At 49.9% G+C, this 18,412-nt stretch overlaps 1 protein-coding gene across 8 annotated transcripts in view; it reads right to left on the bottom strand.

The window, feature by feature from the left end:
• Positions 1-3,116: 3,116 nt before the first annotated feature.
• The window catches only part of PPFIA1 (PTPRF interacting protein alpha 1), a 90,634-nt gene continuing 75,338 nt past the window's right edge, over positions 3,117-18,412 (bottom strand). The window contains exons 24-31 of one of the 8 annotated variants that reach the window (XM_058689970.1): positions 17,534-17,596; positions 17,002-17,028; positions 11,586-11,761; positions 11,384-11,481; positions 8,795-8,970; positions 7,918-7,986; positions 6,119-6,284; positions 3,117-3,941 (exon numbers count right to left, since the gene is read on the bottom strand). In XM_058689970.1, the coding sequence (XP_058545953.1) occupies positions 3,883-3,941; positions 6,119-6,284; positions 7,918-7,986; positions 8,795-8,970; positions 11,384-11,481; positions 11,586-11,761; positions 17,002-17,028; positions 17,534-17,596 (834 nt within the window). In that variant the 3' untranslated portion in view covers positions 3,117-3,882. The remainder of the gene's footprint in view (positions 3,942-6,118; positions 6,285-7,917; positions 7,987-8,794; positions 8,971-11,383; positions 11,482-11,585; positions 11,762-17,001; positions 17,029-17,533; positions 17,597-18,412) is intronic. The other 7 variants (XM_058689964.1, XM_058689969.1, XM_058689963.1 and 4 more) reach the window with 7 other exon arrangements.

Genomic DNA, 18,412 nt, shown 5'->3' with positions numbered 1-18,412 from the left:
GATGTAAAAAGCCAGGAAGCACTCTGCTGTTTCAAATCTCACACTTAGCGGGACGCCTGGGTGGCTCAGTCGGTTAAGCGTCCGACGTCGGCTCAGGTCACGATCTCACGGTCCGTGAGTTCGAGCCCCGTGTCGGGCTCTGTGCTGCCAGCTCGGAGCCCGGAGCCTGCTTCCGATTCTGTGTCTCCCTCTCTCTCTGACCCTCCCCCCGTTCGTGATGTCTCTCTCTGTCTCAAAAGTAAATAAACGTTAGGGGCGCCTGGGTGGCGCAGTCGGTTAAGCGTCCGACTTCAGCCAGGTCACGATCTCGCGGTCCGTGAGTTTGAGCCCCGCGTCAGGCTTTGGGCTGATGGCTCGGAGCCTGGAGCCTGTTTCTGATTCTGTGTCTCCCTCTCTCTGCCCCTCCCCCGTTCATGTTCTGTCTGTCTCTCTCTGTCCCAAAAATAAATAAAAAAAAACCGTTGGGAAAAAAAGTAAATAAACGTTAAAGAAAATAAATAAATAAGAAAAATCTCACACTTCACACTAACGACTAGGAAATGCAGAAAATAAAGATCAGCCAGCACAGGTTCCGGACAGGAAGACACAGAGTGACCTACCTATGCCCTGAGGGACCGGGGACGGAAAGTATGACCCCACATGAAGAAAACACGCGGCCTTCACGGGAGCAGCTGGTCGGCCCTGGCAGGAGACACAGAACAGGAAGGTGAGAACCGAGCTATCTTCAGCAGTGCCCACCCCACACAGCCCACGGCCCAGGGCGTCCATCCCCGGACCGGATGGCCATACGCTCCGGCCATACCGGATGGCACAGAGGGAGGGAACCGTCCCGTCACCTGAGCCACCGGGGAGCTTGGGCCAGAGCCGCCCGCGGTGGCCTCGTGAGGGCTGCCGACCCCAGTGCGGGCGGACCCTCCCCTCTGCCATGCTGACTGGTACGAGACTCACGACTGGGTCTGAGCTACGGGAGAAGCAGCCCGGCAGGTTCCCAGGGGCTGAGATGATGGGGAAGGACGCAGCCCTGGGCCCCGTCTTGTGACCTTGGGAGGACAGCACCAGGAGAGGAAAGCCCACACGGACGATGGAAGCGGAGCAGAGACAGGGTGGAAGGCGCGCGTGTGCCCGAGGATGCACGCACACACACACGCACACGCACGCGCACCGCTGCCTCCTGTCGGCCCGGAGGAGGGGCGGCCTCAGCCGGCCCTGTCCGCGGACCAGTCCCCTGGCCCTGCCGGCCTATCGCCTGGGCCGCCAGCTGCGCGGATCTTCCGGGGCCGCTTCCTCTGGGGCACGGACACCCGGCCCTCCTCCGGAGGACACCCCCATCCTGTACGTCCACCTTCCAGCTGTGTTATTCTATCAGCTGGTTTCCACACTAGGCCTTCCACGTGGCAAAAGTGCCTCCGTGGCCCAGAGCACGAGAGAAAACCACGGCAGCCACTTGTCAAGGTAACGGCAGCTTATGCTCAGTATTCTTTATTGGCAGTGGGAAACGCTTCACTACTGTATTGAAAGACAGCAATAAATAATACTGTGATAAAAATAGTTCAAAAGTAGACTGTACATACTTTGTTACACAATCAGGAAGTTCACAAAAGATTAATAGAAAAAATAGAACGGAAACGGTCAATTGTACAAGTAAATTAAAAGCAGAAACCAAATGTAAAAAGACATGCCGTTTCTATCTCTGTATCAGCTGCATAATAAATAACACACCATGATCTGAGCGCATTTCTTGCTGGCTTTTTAATCTGCCGCGTAAAAAGTAAGTACATTTGCTGCTTCTATAAACCGAAATGGCTGTCGCATCAAAATCTACAAATGGACGACGAGGTCCACCCTTTAAACATGTTTACAAACAAATGTAAAAAGTTGATTTCCGTAAGAACGGTAAGGCCTTTATTAGAGTTGCACTACATTATTTCCAGGATCTCGCGCCCTCCTCCTGGGTGGGCACCCAGCACCCTGCCCCGCGGTGGGAGCCCAGTGCTTCCTGATTGGTCCTCTGAGAGTTCTGGGGCCAGGGAGCTCGGGGTGCCCAGGACCCCCTGCCCAGGCTTTCTGGGTCCTCAGCTCCCGGGTCCTGCCGGTCACTCCAGGCAAAAGCTGCCCAGCCCCCAGGGACAAGGCTCTGAAAGGGCTCACCGGTCCTAGGAGATGTTCGTAGTGTTCCGATAACCCTTCCACTCCCAGTTTTATTAGCTGATATTTAACACCAGATATTTTTAATCTGTTCACACTGCAGAATAAAGCATTTCTTGCTAGAAAAAGTGTAGTCAAGGTCAGTCATTAAAATACAACAATTGCTCAAAATTAAGTCTGATTATTTCAAAATGATTGTTGTAGAGCTACGTGACATTTGTCAAGGAAAATGCACGCTGTGTCACGATGATTTTACAGACGCGGTAAAATCCTTTTCTCTGTCAGGGTTTATTAATAAAAAATTAAACAATGATAATTACAATAAATGCATAATTTACAAAAGCCCTACATCTGTTCACAGGATCTATACATACAAGCATTAAGTACATCCATTTGAAAGACTAAGCTTAGATAGAAGACCATGAATCGATGGGGAAGGATATTTATAGCCTGGACGTACACGAAGAAGTAAGGAACTGTATAAAAGAAGTCATCGGTCTACATAAATATAAGAAACATTAGCTTCTAAAATGTTTTCTCTATGGTATTCATGAATTCTTCGCTAATTAAAAACTCTGTAATAAAATATCTCAGGGTGCGCACAACAAGTATCAGCAGACTGAAGATCCCGCTGAGCTTTGGAACGTAGCCCCTTCGGACTCGGAGTGCCGCACGATCACCGGTACAAGTAGTGTGGGTGGACTGGAAAACAGAAGCGGGAGAACGACTGTCGAGACGGCAGCCCGAACAGCGCCTCCCAGGGCCCCAGGTGGGGCCCGGCACACGCGCCCCTCCCGTCCTGTTTTAAGCGCTCCGAGATGGAGAGAGAACACGAAGCATTTTGCGCTCGAGAATTCTTTGGCTGACTTCATTCTGGCCTATGACTAAAAGTTACCAATTAAAAAAAAAAAGCATACAGAATCCAATCAAATACCCTTTTTTTTTTTTTTAAAGATTTTAAGTCATCTCCACACCCAACGTGCGGCTCCAACGCACCACCCCAAGATCAAGGGTTGTAGGCTCCCCCTCCCGGGCCGGCCAGGAGCCCCCACCCATCGAATATTCTGGCTGCCGCCCCGCTCAGAGCAGGGGAGAAGAGGGCTGGGCTCCTGGGCCCAAACCCGAAACCTCCATGTTCAAACTCAGCCCCTCAGATGGTCATGCTGTTCCGTGTTTAAAAACCAATCTCTCAACTGAGAGGCTAGCGCCATCACTCACGTGATGACGGTATTGAATCCGCTGGGGCCTGGTTCATTCAGGAAGGTGTATTTAAAACAAGCCAGCCAGCCAGCCGCCTGCCGACCTGGGAGCCCCACCAGGCCAGGCAGAGCGAGTGCCACGTGCTCCCGAACACCGGGGGGAGTGGGGCGCCGTGGTCAGCTCAGCTCAGAGCAGCTCCCTTCTGCTCCGGCTGCAATCCTGCCTCCCTACCCCAAAGACATTAGCAGACGTTGAAGCCAAACTTCTTTTGTTTAAGGAAAGAGCGGAAATACAGTTTTCCCCTGAAAAACTGAGGCCGCACCAACCTCTTTATTAAGTGTAAGAAGCACACACAAACCCCAGGATCCTCTTAGCAGGTGCAGAGAGGCTCGTGTCGTGCGTGTGTGTATTTCTCAAAGTCCCTAAGTGAACCTGCGTGGGCTCGCTCTCCCGGCGCCCACGGACATCGCGTGCGCAGGACACGGGTGCCCGACGGCGGCCTGCACGGACGGTGCCCTCTACTCACCACAGGGGGCGTCAGCAGGAGTAAGTCCTGACTGTGGCGGAATCCAGCCTCTGCGGTCCCGAAACGCTGCCTGCTCCGACCAGCAGCACGAGGGGCGGCGTGCAAACACAGCATGCGGTTAGTCTCAAAACGTCACACGAGGGCACTAGTACAGCCACGCACATTCTCACCCACAGCAGCACCCACCGAGGGCTCCCGGGGCACCTCCGAGTGGGGTTCTCTCCACCCCCAAGCGGCCCGGGGACTCCCTGGGAGTTCGCTCTAAGACAGCAACGGGGCGGCAGATGCCAGGAGAACAACTTCGCCGCGTCCATCTGCACGCGTGACGACTCCTGACACGGTAACTCTCTTCCCCCCTAACCCCTCTAGAGTTCTCGACTTTTCCGGACTTTACACTCAGCCCTAACGATCCTCTGTAAGGAGAGTATGCGGCGAATGACCCAGTGAATGCCAGCGGCCCGCTGAAGGGTGAAGGTAAACCGAGTCCGGTGCCGTCCTGATGCCCGCTCTGCCCTCCCCGGAGGGGGTGCGGGACAGCGACTTGGCTAAGAGCACCGAAGCCCGGCCTCGGCTCCTGCCGGAAACAGCGCGAGAACAGAGGCTTCTGTTCTTGTCAACAAACGCCCCTCCGCAGCGGGTGTGTGTGGCTCCCGAGTCCATGTTCCGTGTTCCGGCAGGTTCCGCGGGAACACAGCCTGTCAATATTCGGCCGAGGCACCGGGGCACGAGCTGTGCTGCCGGCGGCCGCGGCCCCCCGCACTCATTCTGCTTTAGGAAGCCACGAAGACGCCCGCTGTGCTGGCTTTGCTCGGTCACCACACGAGGGTGTGGAGCCCCCTGCCACGTGACACGCTCCCCACGCCTTTCTCTCGAGTTATGTTTACCCGAACTCTAATCCAAACATCACCATTGACACTTAACCCGCAAGACGTGGTTTTTGAAGATGGACATGGTAATAAGGCCGTGAGGACAAGCAGAGGGCAGTGGGCGGAGGCTAAGTTACAACGAAAACTGATAGAAATTAGCTATGGGCTCCACGAGGAGAATGCTATTTTTTGAAAAGTTGGGTTGCTCCCTCATTAAGCATATTATTGAAGTCTGGCAAAGAGAAGGAGTTTTTTAATGGAAATGCTGCCCTCACTCAAAGCTCAGTAAAGGCCTTACATAAGTCACTTTCCCCTGGTTTTTACAGAGGAGAGCGAGAGCAAAACTCACAAACCCAAGTACGGGCAGGGCCAATAGCAGGAAACTGTAACAACCACACCGTACGATTCCTACAACTACGTCCTCCGTACAGTTTTCCAAGACCATCGCGGGCGAGCGTGGTTGTCTGTGACAGGCCTACCGCTGCAGGGGCCCGCGGGACATGCCTGACCCTGTCCAAAAGCTTCCTGTGAGGGACTCACTGAGCCATCACAGCCAACCAATGAGGAAGACACCAGGGCGACGACCACTCTACAGACGGGGACGCTGAGGCCCAGGGCCCAAGGCCATGCACCTCCCTCGTGGCAGAGCCGGGCTCTAACCCAGGCATCTGGCTCCCAATGCTGTCACTGAGTGGGACACAGTCAGAGCCGGGAGATGGGCCTACAGAACACTCAACTCATCAGCCGTGGCCGCAAAGCAGAAGGATGGTCAAGGGCTGATCGCCGGCCTGACCCGACGTGGCGACTACGCGGCCGATGTGGGTTCCACAGGACGGGCCGCGCTCCGTGAGGACAGCCCAGGCTCGCCCTCTTCCTTCTCTCCATCCTCTTATGACATGTACTGACACGGAGAAGCAGCACAGGGACGGAGGTGGGAACTGTGCTCCAGACACTCCTCCAGTGTGGAGGGCAATGTGGAGGGCAGTCGGTGGGGGGGGGGGGGGGGTAGAGAAATGCGGCTTGAAAGCCACCGCGCTGCGATCTTATAAACGAGCGCCCTAGGGCCGCCCATCACATACGTAGCTTTGCAAGCGTGGGTGCTGGTCCGACGCTCGGAGGACACCCACGAAGCCTAGCTTCAGTGGTTGGAAGAATACGCTAATATTCAACCAGATAGGAACGTTAAAACAATCCCTATCGCTGTGAGACTTTGAGAAGCAGAATTGGGATTAATCTTAGAGCATTCAAGCCTGAGCACGCCACAGCACCCGAACGCCTTGTTACGCATCAGGTCGGCCATTCTCCACCACTGTTAACGTTCCAGCCAACGAGCCTCCGGTGCCACCGCCGAGGGGCTGGGGCAGCGTGGGACGTCACGTACCGTCCAGCTGTATCTTCTTTGGCTGCATAGAGGGTGAGGACAGAGAGGAAGTGACCCGGAAATTTGCGGGGAGAGTCTCTGCAGACCCAGCAGCCAAGCCACGAACGTCCTTTGGTCTAAATTTTTTTCTCCAAGAAGGTGCCCTCCTAAAGCTTTTATCATCGTCCTGGGAAATTAAAGGACAGAAAACAAGACCGACTGTAAAATAAAAGACAAAAATATATAGTAAAGTTACCAGCCCTTTAAAATGACCTCACTCCGCAGTTTTGTTTCCATGTATTTACCCCCATTCCTGACAGCCACCGGGCCGCCTGCCCAGATGGGGGCCCCAGGGGGTAAAGGGAGGCAGGGCCACACTTGTGCCGGGACCCTGATGGGCACAAGTCAGGACAGTCCTGGGCCGCCTGGGCCTGCTCCACTGTCTACGTGAAATCACCTTCCTGCTGTAAAAGATACTACGTTTTTGTTCTCAAAACGGTCTTCAGGCTGCGGACAGTCCCGCAGCGCCCTTTCACTTGCCCTGTTCTCGTCACACCAAGTGTTCTTATGGCAACGAAGACAGTCGTGAGTAGTGGTGTGGGAGTAAATCGGTCCTGGTTTTGTGTAAGGAGAAAGCAACATTTTGTGTCTTTTCAAATAAACGACCGAAACCTTCCCCCAGAGCACAGGGCCCTGGACTGCAGTGAGATACCCTGCTGCCCCCAAAAACACAACTTACAGGCTCTATTCCCAGGCTGCAGCCAACATGTTATGATGCGAAAAATATTTCTGAAGAGTATCAAAAGTCAAATAGCAAAAAGTAAAAAAACCGAACCACCCATCTCTGTGAAAATATTGGTTTCTCAATAGCTCATTCGTTTTTTTGTTTTATTTTTTTAAAGTTTACTTATTTAGTTTTGAGAAAGAATCAGCTTGAGTGGGGGAGGGACACAGGGAGAGAGGGAGACAGAATCCCAAGCAGACTCAGCAGTCAGCGCGGAGCCAGACGTGAGGCTGAAACTCACAACTGTGAGATCATAACCTGAGCCAAAACCAAGAGTCAGATGCTTAACCGCCTGAGCCACACAGGTGTCCCTGTTTTTTATATTCTGAGAGAGAGAGAACGAGTGTGTGTGAGCGAGGCGCAGAGAGAAAGAGGGACAGGAGACCCGAAGCAGGCTCCACGGTGACAGCAGCGAGCCCAATGCAGGGCTCGAACTCACAAACAGGGGGATCATGACCTTAGCGGAAGTCAGACACCTAACCGACTGAGCCACCCAGGAGCCCTAATGGCTCGTTTGTTAATAAATTAAGAGCAAAGCTTAAGTTGTAAAGTAAAATTATCTCCACATTTGCAAGAGTTATCTGATACGTGGCTCCTACAAATTTAGTAATCTACGTTTATTTTTTTATTTAAAAAAAATTTTTTTTTTTAATCTTTATTTGTTTTTGAGAGAGAGACAGACAAAGCATGAGCAGAGGAGGAACAGAGAGAGAAGGAGACACAGAATCTGAAGCAAGCTCCAGGCTCCAAGCTGTCAGCACGGAGCCCGATGCGGGGCTCAAACCCACAAACTGTGAGATCGTGACCTGAGCTGAAGTCGGACGCTTAACTGACTGAGCCACCCACCTAGGCGCCCCTACATTTATTTTTTGTTTTAAAGATTATACTTTTAAGTAATCTCTATACCCAACATGTGGCTTGAACTCACAACCCCGAGATTAGGAGTCCCACGCTCCTCCAACTGAGCCAGCCAGGTACCCCCAAATATTAATAATTTACAGTTAATGGAAATTTAGATATTAGGTGGAAAACTTACTTCATCAAATCTTCTGTCCGTCCCCATGACCAAAAGGTTGTTAAACTCCCGTTCCAAGACGGCACGAGCCTGAAATCATAAACCGACAGCCCAAAAGTTATGTCAATCTAAAGGATGTTAGCATATCGCAATTATTTTTAAACCAAGACTGGAAAAATTTTTTAAAAACCCAAGGGATAAATGCCTTGAATCCTAATACTGTATTTATTTTTGAGAGGCGGGGGGAGAGAGAGAGAGCTGAGCAGGGGAGGGGCAGAGAGAGATGGAGAGAGAGAATCCCAAGCAGACTCCACGTTGTCAGCACAGAGCCTGACATGGGGATCAAACCCACAAACTATGAGATCAAGACCTGAGCTGAAACCAAGAGTCCGGCGCTTAATCGACTGAGCCCCCCAGGAGGCCTACGGGAATGGGCCTTTGGGAAGAGGGGTCCATGCTCCCTGGGAAATTAGACCAGGGTGTCTTGGGGGGGGTGGTTTCCAGTGGGGAGACTGAGGGCGTTCCCAAAGGTGTACAGTGTTCTGAAGAAGAATAAAAAATTCCTGACTCTCCAGTGAGCCCATGAGTCAAAAAAAATTCCACAGGGAAATCAGAAACAGAATCCATGAAACTTCCATGTGACACACGGAAGTAAGAGTGTTTCTCTCTCCACGTTAAGGGCTCAATGCACGCCAGGCTCACGAGCCTGTGAGGGGAAGGGACAGGCAGAGCTCAGACAGGAGGAGGCAGCACCGTGGACTCCGGGCCGCACAGCACAGCCCAGGCTCGCGGAGACAGGCCTAGCTGTGCGGTGTAGCCACGCGCTGCCTCGCTCAAATACAGGGCGCAGGGTCTCCAGCAGGAGAGCGGCGGGCGGGCGCGGCCGGCCCGGCGTCACCTGTGTGTTCTGGGTCGGGATCTGAAGCAGAAGCGCCAGGGCGTTGAAGTCGAATGTCTCATCTAAGGCCATCAGCGCACCGTGAACGCCACTCTCTACGAGATTGTTCGCAAACTCTTTAAGGCCAATCGACAGGACCCAGCGAATCACTCGGTCATTGCTCCAAACCAGCACATCTGCAGACAGTAAACACCGATGGTCAGAGCGGCTGCAGAAAGCTCTCTCCATCACATCCACACCCTGTAACGCAGGACAGGGATCCCCGCTGTGCGCCCTGAGCCTCCGGGTCCCGACCCGAGGCGTGACCCAAATGGGCACTGAGGGCACCACCAGGTGGGCAGACGGCCCCTGCTGCGCTCACACGCTGTCGTCCTGGCCCCTCGCCAGCCTCATGCAAACCGTCCCGTCGGAACCCACTCCTCGAGGAAACTCTCGAACAAGGAAGTTCTCATGCACATGACTTTCTAGAGAATACAAAATGACCAGGGCCCAGGCATCGGGAACCAGAAGGACACACGAGGCACGACTATGCTTCATCTACAGACTGCGGGTCTGCTGGAAAACCTTCCTCCCATCAGACGTGTTGGCCCCGTGTCTGGGCACCTTGTGGACTGAACACGAACCTCTCAGTTACAATCGTGAAGCCCGTTTTGTTGACTCATTGGGAAACCAGAAACTTGAAGATACTCTCCAGCATATTAGAGACTGTGAGGGGAGACCTCATGTTTACGCAAAGTAATAAATATTGCATTTGCATTAGGAGAGATCTAAAAATCACCAGATGATCACCAGTTACTTTGAAAGACTGCTTCTGTCAACCGTGAAAAGATTTAAAATGGAAGTACACAATAAATGAAACACATTTACCTAGTTCATTTCCAAGATCCTCTTCTAGGTAAAAGGACAGATACACACACACACACACACACACACACACACACACACGTAAAATACTTACAGATCGCTACTACATTTATACGTTACATACGTTATATTATGTATGTACAGAACACGTATCACAGATATTGTCTTATGGTGTTTCTTGTGACTCACACTAACTCAATCATGGCTAGACTACCCTTCAAATGGGCTATCTTCCCAGCCATTTTTTTTTATGCTTATTTACTTTTCAGAGAGAGAGAGACAGAGACAGAGACAGAGTGGGGGGGGGGGGGGAGAGGGAGAGCATGAGAAAGCGTTGGGGCAGAGAGAGAGAGAGAGAGAGAGAGCAAGACACAGAATCCCAAGCAGTCTCCAGGCTCCAAGGTGTCAGCACAGAGCCCAACGCGGGGCTCAAACTCATGTATCACAAGATCGTGACCTGAGCTGAAGTTGGACGCCCAACCCATCTGAGCCACTCAGGCTCCCCTCCAGCCACATTTTTTTAAAGTTTATTTATTTCAAAATAGTTTTTTAATATTTATTTTTGAGGGGGGGGAGGACAGAGAGAGAGGGAGACACAGAATCCAAAGCAGGCTCCAGCATGTGAGCTGTCCGCATAGAGCCTGACATAGGGCTCAAACACACGAACAGTGAGATTACGACCTGAGCCGAAGTCAGACGCTTAACTGACTAAGCCACCCAGGTGCCCCCTAAGTTTATTTACTTGACAGACAGCGACAGCGAGAGCTGGAGGGGCACAGGAAAGGAGGGAGGGAGAGAATCCCAAGCAGGCTCCACACTGTCAGCACAGAGCATGACACAGGGCTTGAACCCACGAACCCTGAGCTGAAACCAAGAGGTAGATGCTCAACCGACTGAGCCACCCAGGTGCCCCTTCCGTAACCACACTTTTACCTTTCTTTCTTAGTAAACACGAGGGATGAAAACAGCACTCACAGGACGGTGGTAAGGATTAAATAAATTAACCTTTGTGCTTGGAGTTGGTAAGTCCGATCTGCTATTACCATTCTTAGTGATTTCTTTATACTGAAAATTTGGGGAGAGGTTACGTTGAGCTTAATCGTTAACGTCTTGTTGCAAAACAAACTACTACACTTGCTCAGTTACAGGTGCCCTGGGTGCTGCTCTCTTGGCTGAGCACCATGTCCTCTTATACGCCCCTGGGCCTGCTCCCTCCTCAAAATGCCTCTGCCTGCTCCCCAGCCCCCGCGCCCCAGAAGAGGCCCCCCACCCTGTCTGCGAGGCCAAGTGCCCCGCTGACCCCATACCGCTCCCTCATCCACAGGAAGAAGAACCACGCTACGCTACTGTGGGCCCCTCGAGTCCCTGGAGAGACAGCCAGGGCAGTACTTTTCACACTCACACCAAGACGCACACAGCAGGGGCCTGTTCACCTGTGCTCTGTTGCTCTCTAATGGTGTGTAGCAGCATTTCTGAACAAAAGAGGACGTGTGTCCTCGTAAGAGGAAATGTCTAAGGTCACAGGAAGAATGTTTACCCGGAGACCCTGAACCTACAGACTGACGTTAAGCACGAGAAAACGGGCACAGGGTCTCTGGCCGCAGAAAGGGATCATCTCTCCCTCCTCTGTAATGATGCCTTCAAGCCTTTGCTGATTTTTTTAAAAAGCAGCAAATCACCGAGGCTGTTCACACTCGCTGCATGAATTAAATGCCATGTACTAGCCTTTTACTTCACTCTGGCTTTCTTCTCTTTTTCTCTCTAGCTCCTTACGGTCGTAATTCAACCTTCGCAGGCACATAATTCCGCACTGGAAACTGTTTCTGTTGCCAAAAACCAAAAACAAAACAAAACAAAACACAATTAGCCGTGGCGGTGGGCAAACACCTCTTAGCCAACCAGGAAGGGCCAACGTGCAGCAGCACACCTGTGGAAGCTGTCGACCATCTTCAGCTGCCCTCGGAGGTCCTTCTTGGTCAGGTGGTCCAGCATGCGCGCGTCCACCAGGCACTCCATGAAGTAGCTGCGGTACTGCGCGAGGCCCAGGCTGGGCAGCCACTCATTGCCGATCCACTCGTGGTTCATGTCCCCGTATGCCAGCGTCTGCTCACGATAATTAAGAACATCAGTTCAGGAAAAAAAAAAAAAAAAAACCAAAAAACAGGGAGGACGTCGCAAGGGTCATTTAAATCATCTTTACACTGAATTTTTAATCTGTTACGTATTTTCAAAGGCCAAGCCAACAATATGGCTTTTTATAATTTCAAAATAATTTGATCTCCTACTTACTGACTTAAATTTTCTATTAAAACTGTACACAAAGGAAATTCTACCATTAAAAATCTACAACTCATTTGTGCTAATACATATAACGTAATCACCAAACCACATTAAACCTGTAACTGATTACATGTTAGCATTCTGAAACAGTTTTCATAGGTAATAATATAACAACAAAGAATGATCACGACTCATGAACAAGTTTGAAGGATCAATCCAGCTCAACTCATTAAAACTATCTCTGGCTTTAATTTTATGGAATTAAATTTTAAATTTAATTTTATGGAAAACACTTTGTTTTCCATATTTTCTTAACAAAATATTTGTTAATTTCAAAATGAGTTTTAAAAAGTGAATACAAACATAGATTTAAAAGAAGACATGAACCCAGTAAGACCGAGAGGAGAGACGGTTAGAAGACCTCCCTTTCCCCGTGGTTGAGTAGCTGACTGAGCAGGCCAGAATGATAGGCTCCCAAGGATGGAGAAGCCCTGAGCGGCACCATCAACTAGCCCGACCCAACTGCCGTGAGAGCACTCTAGCCAACAGCAACAGTGCACACAGAATGTTCCCCAACACAGACAAAGCTCCACGTATTTAAAGAGACTGAAATCATACCAAATATATGTCCCCTGACCTCCACAGAATTAAATTAGAAAGCAATAATGAAAAGAGATCTAGAAAACTCCCAAATATTTGGAATTAGCACACTTCTAACTGACCCATGTGCCAAAGAAGAAATCATAAGGGAAATGGGAAAAATCTTTCGAATTGAATGAAAGTGAACGCACAAGGGGCATCTGGCTGGCTTGGTCAGTGGAGTGTGCTGCTCTCAATCTCAGGGTCATGGGTTCAAGACCCATGTTGGGTGTAGATATTACTTAAAATAAAATTGTAAAAAAAAAAAAAAAAAAAACATAAAGAAAGCGCACACACAATATATTCATAAACTGTGGGATGCTGCACTAGCGGCGGGAAATTTATAGTATTAAGTACTTACGTTATAAATGAAGGTTGCAAATGAACAACGTAAGATGCTACCTTAAAAAGTTTGAACAAGAAGACAAATGAAATTCACAGCAAACAGAAGGAACAAAATAAAAGAGCAGAAATGAATGAAACAGAAACCAGAAAAATAATAGAAAATAAAACGATGAAAGTAAAACCTGGGTCTTCATAAACATCAATAGAATGGAATGACCCTACCCAGAGTGATTAAGAAGAAAGATAGAAGTTATCTACATCAAGAATGAAAGACCCTACAGACACTGAAATCACTGTACATCAGGACAGACCCTACAGACACTGAAAGGGTAATAAGGGAAAATTGTAGACAGCCGTAAGCAACCTGGATAACACAGGCAAGTTTCTTGAAAGACATAATCTACGAAAGCCACTCGGAAAGAAACTGGTAACCTGTACCTGACTTTGAATCTGTAGCTATAACCCACAGACACGCACACATGCACCTCTCTACCTCAAATGCTTTTGCCATTGATCTCTACCAAACGTTTATGAAAACAGTACCAATTCTACATAAACTATTACAAAAAAGTGAAGAAGAAATACCTAGCTCATTCTATACGAGCAGCATTATTTTGACACCAAAACCAGACAGATTATAAAAACAAAACAAACAAACAAAAAAAAAACAGATCAATAGCATTCATAGACAGAGATGCAAACTTCCTTAACAAAACATTAGCAAATCAAATCAGTAATAAGTGAAAAGAATACGATATCATGACAAGTGGAGTTTATCCCAGTAACATAGCTTGGGTCAATATTTAAAAATCAAGGAAGTTCACCGTACCAATGTACTGAAAAGAAAAAACCACAGAGATGTGGGAAACGTGTGTGACCAAATCACTCGTCTATGGAAATCTCAGCAATCTAGAAACTGAAAAGATGGCTGCCTTGACCTGACAAAGGGCTTCTACAAAAAACTGTGGAGCTGAATGCACACTAGTGGTGTAAGACTGAAAGCATTTTCCCTAAAATCAGAAACAAAGTTAAGGATGTCTGCTCCCACCACTTCCATTCAATCCTGCACCAGAACTCCCAGCCACTGTGGTAAGGCAAGAAAAAGAAATCAAAAGCACATGGGTTGGAAAAGACATAACACTGTCCTGATTTGCATATGACTTGATTATCAACACAGAGGATGAATACAGGACAGCTATCAGAACCAACAGGACCTGTATTATTAAATACTAAAAAAATGAGCTGGAGATGGAGATTTTTAAAAATGCCACTTACAATATCGTGAAAAACTATGAAGTCCTTTGGGATACATCTAACAGAAAATGTGCGACATTTGTGCCATGAAACAGAAGTGAACACATTATAAGTATATGCACACGTATCAAACAAAGGCACTGGATGTCTTCAGTCCAAGAAGGCAGAGCTACAGTCACAGGAGTTCTGTAGTTACCTTATGGAATTCTTGGAAATATGAACTCTCAAGTACCACCACGTTGGGCCTCTCACCTAGTATTCACACCAGACAAACTACAGAAGGAATGAGTCAGATTTCAGTAAGAATGCTCAAATTCAATAGAAGAAAACCGTGTCACTACTTTCGGTAAATAACCATGAGTGAGAAAAGCATCGAGTGTTTTTGGCAAATTGTCACAATGTCACGTTTTTTCACTCTTTCCAACCTCACTCTCAATATCACAGACCTGACGCTTAGGGCGTGAATAGCCATCGCTGCTTTCTTGCTTCTGTTCACGTATTCTTTTTTTTTTTTTTTTTTTTTTCAACATTTTTTATTTATTTTTGGGACAGAGAGAGACAGAGCATGAACGGGGGAGGGGCAGAGAGAGAGGGAGACACAGAATCAGAAACAGGCTCCAGGCTCCGAGCCATCAGCCCAGAGCCTGACGCGGGGCTCGAACTCACGGACCGCGAGATCGTGACCTGGCTGAAGTCGGACGCCTAACCGACTGCGCCACCCAGGCGCCCCTCTGTTCACGTATTCTTAAATGGACACAGAATGCAAAGAAATTTCTAAATAGTCTCATGGGAGCAGAGTCCTCCTTCACGTTGTTCACACACTCTGGTCCCACTTGTTAAGTGGCCCATAACACATGCTCCCGGAGGACCCAGGCTCAAAACCGGGGAGACCCACGCCTCCTGGGCTGCTGTCACAGCCTTCTGAAGAAAGCATACGACAGGGATCTCTCATGGTCAGAGAACACTCAGGCCGCAAGAGACTGCCGTGGCACGGGCTCTATTTTTTCCAGCAGTGGAATGGTCACAAAGCCAATGCAGCTCTGCGACCTCTGCAAAACATGACAGGTGAGGGCAGGTGTTACCAGCAAGCAGCTCAGTTTTGCACGGGCAGTACACGGACGGTACTTGCTAAATGAAGGCATCAGGGACTTGACCACACCTGGAAGTCTGCTTCCCCTGCGTGCCCAAGCGCATCTCCAGCTCCCCCTTGGCTTAAGAGCTGGTCGCTATGCCAGAGCCCGGGGAAGGCACGCTCTATGACCGCCGCCCTTGGCGGCAGGGGGCAGGTGCACAGGCGCACAGAGACCAGGACGCCTCTTCGTTCTCCTCTCATCTAGAAGACGGATGGAGTGAAAACCATCCTTGCTTATGCTGAAGACTGAGTGGGGGCTAATTCTGGCGTCACTGGCACGGCTCATCCTTGTTTACGTTTCCACTGCAAAGAGCAAACATTCGGCTTATTTACACATCCCACCCCAAGACAGGGAATTTCATACTTAGTTGCTGCCAGAGCTCTTCTTCTTAGTGTGGAAGACGCTGACGTTGAAGCAATTACGAAATGCACCCTTTTCAATTCACTGATGGCCATTATTGGCCCCATAAAGAAACATCTGAGCAGGCTAAGTGACTAATGATATTTATCTAGAGTATTGGCACAGAGGGCTTAGATCAAACGGTTGAAGAGGGAACGCATGGAACATTAGAGTCACTCTCCTCTTTTGCTTTTTAAAAAGTGATACGGGGCACCTGGGTGGCTCAGTTGGTTAAGTGACTGACTTCGGCTCAGGACATGATCTCATGGTTCGTGAGATCAAGCCCCACATCAGGCTCTCTGCTGGCAGTGCAGAGCCTGCGTCAGATTCTCTGTCTCCCTCTGTCTCTCTGTCCCACCTTGCATTCTCTCTGCCTCAAAAATAAACATTAAAAAAAGTTTAAAAATAAAAAAAAATTTTTTTTAAGTGATAACACGTGCTTCATTTTAGGAGTACAAATAGAGAAAAAAAAGGTGTTTCAACCATCAACTGGAAACGAGAAAAATTCAGATGTAAGAGGAGTTTGACTGTTTTTGCTGACATACAATTATCCTCTGCGGATCCTTGAACACGACACCATCAGTAAGAACGGACTGGCTGCAGCCTGCAGCCCTCGAAACCTAAAACCTTTTCTAGCCCTAAAACCTAACAGTATGTCAGGCGGCAACGTTACTGGAATCCGGGTAGGAAACCACTGCTTTTTAATCAAGCTGCCCGAACAAGGCTGCAAAAGAGTCGTGCCAGAGTTTTTTGTGAGCCTGGAGAACGAGGAAGCTGAAAATTCAAACGTACGATGTGCAAGCAGAGGCTTCGTTTCTGAGAACCCCGGGAGTAAGAAAGCCTCTCAACGGACACGGCGGCAGGACGGCATGGAGCGACACGCTGACGCCCAGACGGGGAGGGAGGGCCCCCCGTGCCAACTCTCGTGCCAGGTATTTATCCGAACATCTCCCGTCAGCACGCCTTGTGAGAAGTGTCAGCCCGCCGGGGACGGCCTTCTATGATCCCAGGAGCTGCCAGGGCCCAGGCGCGGTGTGTGACAGCCATTGGCTAAACAAAGTGACGTGTGTTTTAAGCAGAATTAACCGTGGTGCCCCATGAGAAAGGTTCAAAATTGTCCATGAGACGTACTCTTTTAATCCTATGCTTTGCTCTAAGACTTTAAATCACCGACGACATTCGGCACAAAGGAAGATGTTAAAAACGTCAAGAAAAGTCAATTACAAGCTTTCACACTCCAGCTCTTTTGCTGCTGTACACATAGTGAAGAGTATATTATAGAGAGTCTCCAACCTGAGCCCAGCTTCCCTCCTCAGCCTCCTGGGGTCACGAGGTTAGGAATGCAAAAGAACACAACCGTTAGTACTGCTGGGCCTGGGCATGCGAGCAGATCAGCTCTGTCGGGAAGGCGTGGAGTGACTGGGTGACAGAGTGAGAACGTCAAAGCGTCATGCAAAACTCATGCACAACCACCAATTCCGATTTTCTCATGCAAGGAGCCGACTCCCCGTGGCAGGCATGTCCATTAAAGGAGACAACTGGGGCCAGAATGTGGAGGCCGAGCGCCAAACCGAGGTCTCTCCGGAAGGAGATAGGAGTTCAATCTATTCTAAACAGAGCTAGTCTATCCATTTTAAGTTCCTGGGAAAAATCTAAAATAGAATTCTACTTCACGCATTTCACTAATACCTAAAGGAAGTACTGATCCGAACAATTTAACGTGAAAGGACATTTTTGTTTCCCCCAGAAAAGCCCAGAATCGCGCCGTTCTCGGGGGCGGGAGGAGGGAGCACGGAGGGAGGACAGGCTCGGGGCTGCGACTGACCGTTTGTGGCGTGGCCGTGAGCGTCTCCATCTCTTCATGCGTTAACCAGATATTTCCTGTGGTCTAAGGCGGCCCCAGTGACAACCACATCCAGGGCAAGGGAAGCAGTGACAAAGAGGAAAGGCAGCAGACACGTGAGCCTCGGGCACGTAAAAGGAGCAGGCGGACGCAAAGGCCATTCTTCCCGCCTTCTCGTTTCAGATGCCCACACAGAAAACGACACAAGGTTAAAACAAGCCCAGCCCCTTGACGGAGAACCACCACACGCACTACCACTGTGGTGGCAGTGACCCCAGGACAGCCCACGGTTTCTGGAGCTTCATCTGCCACACCTACCACCTGACATACGGGAAATATAAAAGCGACCTATTTGGCACTTCTGAAAACTATTCCTAATTCTCAAGTAACTCTCACTTCAATATATTTAAGACATTCTCCCCCAAAGCACAAAAAGGAGCACTGTCCCCAAGTCTGGCCTGTGGACGGCTCCCCACAGGCGCTCCACAGTGATGGGGCCACGTGGACGGGACAACCTCACCAGGGGACCCTAAGAGGCCCAGCACAGGGCTCAGCGTGGCACACAGAACGGCCGCTGGCTTCAAGGAGCCAAAACACCGGCACCGCTGATGTGGCGCGGCAGACCCGAGGCCCGTTAGCGCCCTGCCGGCCGCCGGGCCCCTCGGGGAGAGGGCTGGCCCGTCTCACAGCGAGGTTCCCTGTTCCAGGTGCGCTTGTCATCACTGTCCGCTGACTCAGCGTGTGAGCGGGGGCCTTCGCCGAGACGGTTTCTAAGACTTTGCGAAAGCCACCCTAACACCTGTTTCCAGAAAGGTCTCTCTAACTGGAAACAACCAGGCAACGGGGACCTGGTCGGATGCC

The sequence above is a fragment of the Neofelis nebulosa genome, chromosome 10 (genome assembly GCF_028018385.1).
Source record: "Neofelis nebulosa isolate mNeoNeb1 chromosome 10, mNeoNeb1.pri, whole genome shotgun sequence".
In the NCBI taxonomy this organism is placed as follows: domain Eukaryota; kingdom Metazoa; phylum Chordata; class Mammalia; order Carnivora; family Felidae; genus Neofelis; species Neofelis nebulosa.
This window is presented reverse-complemented; position numbering and strand designations above follow the sequence as displayed.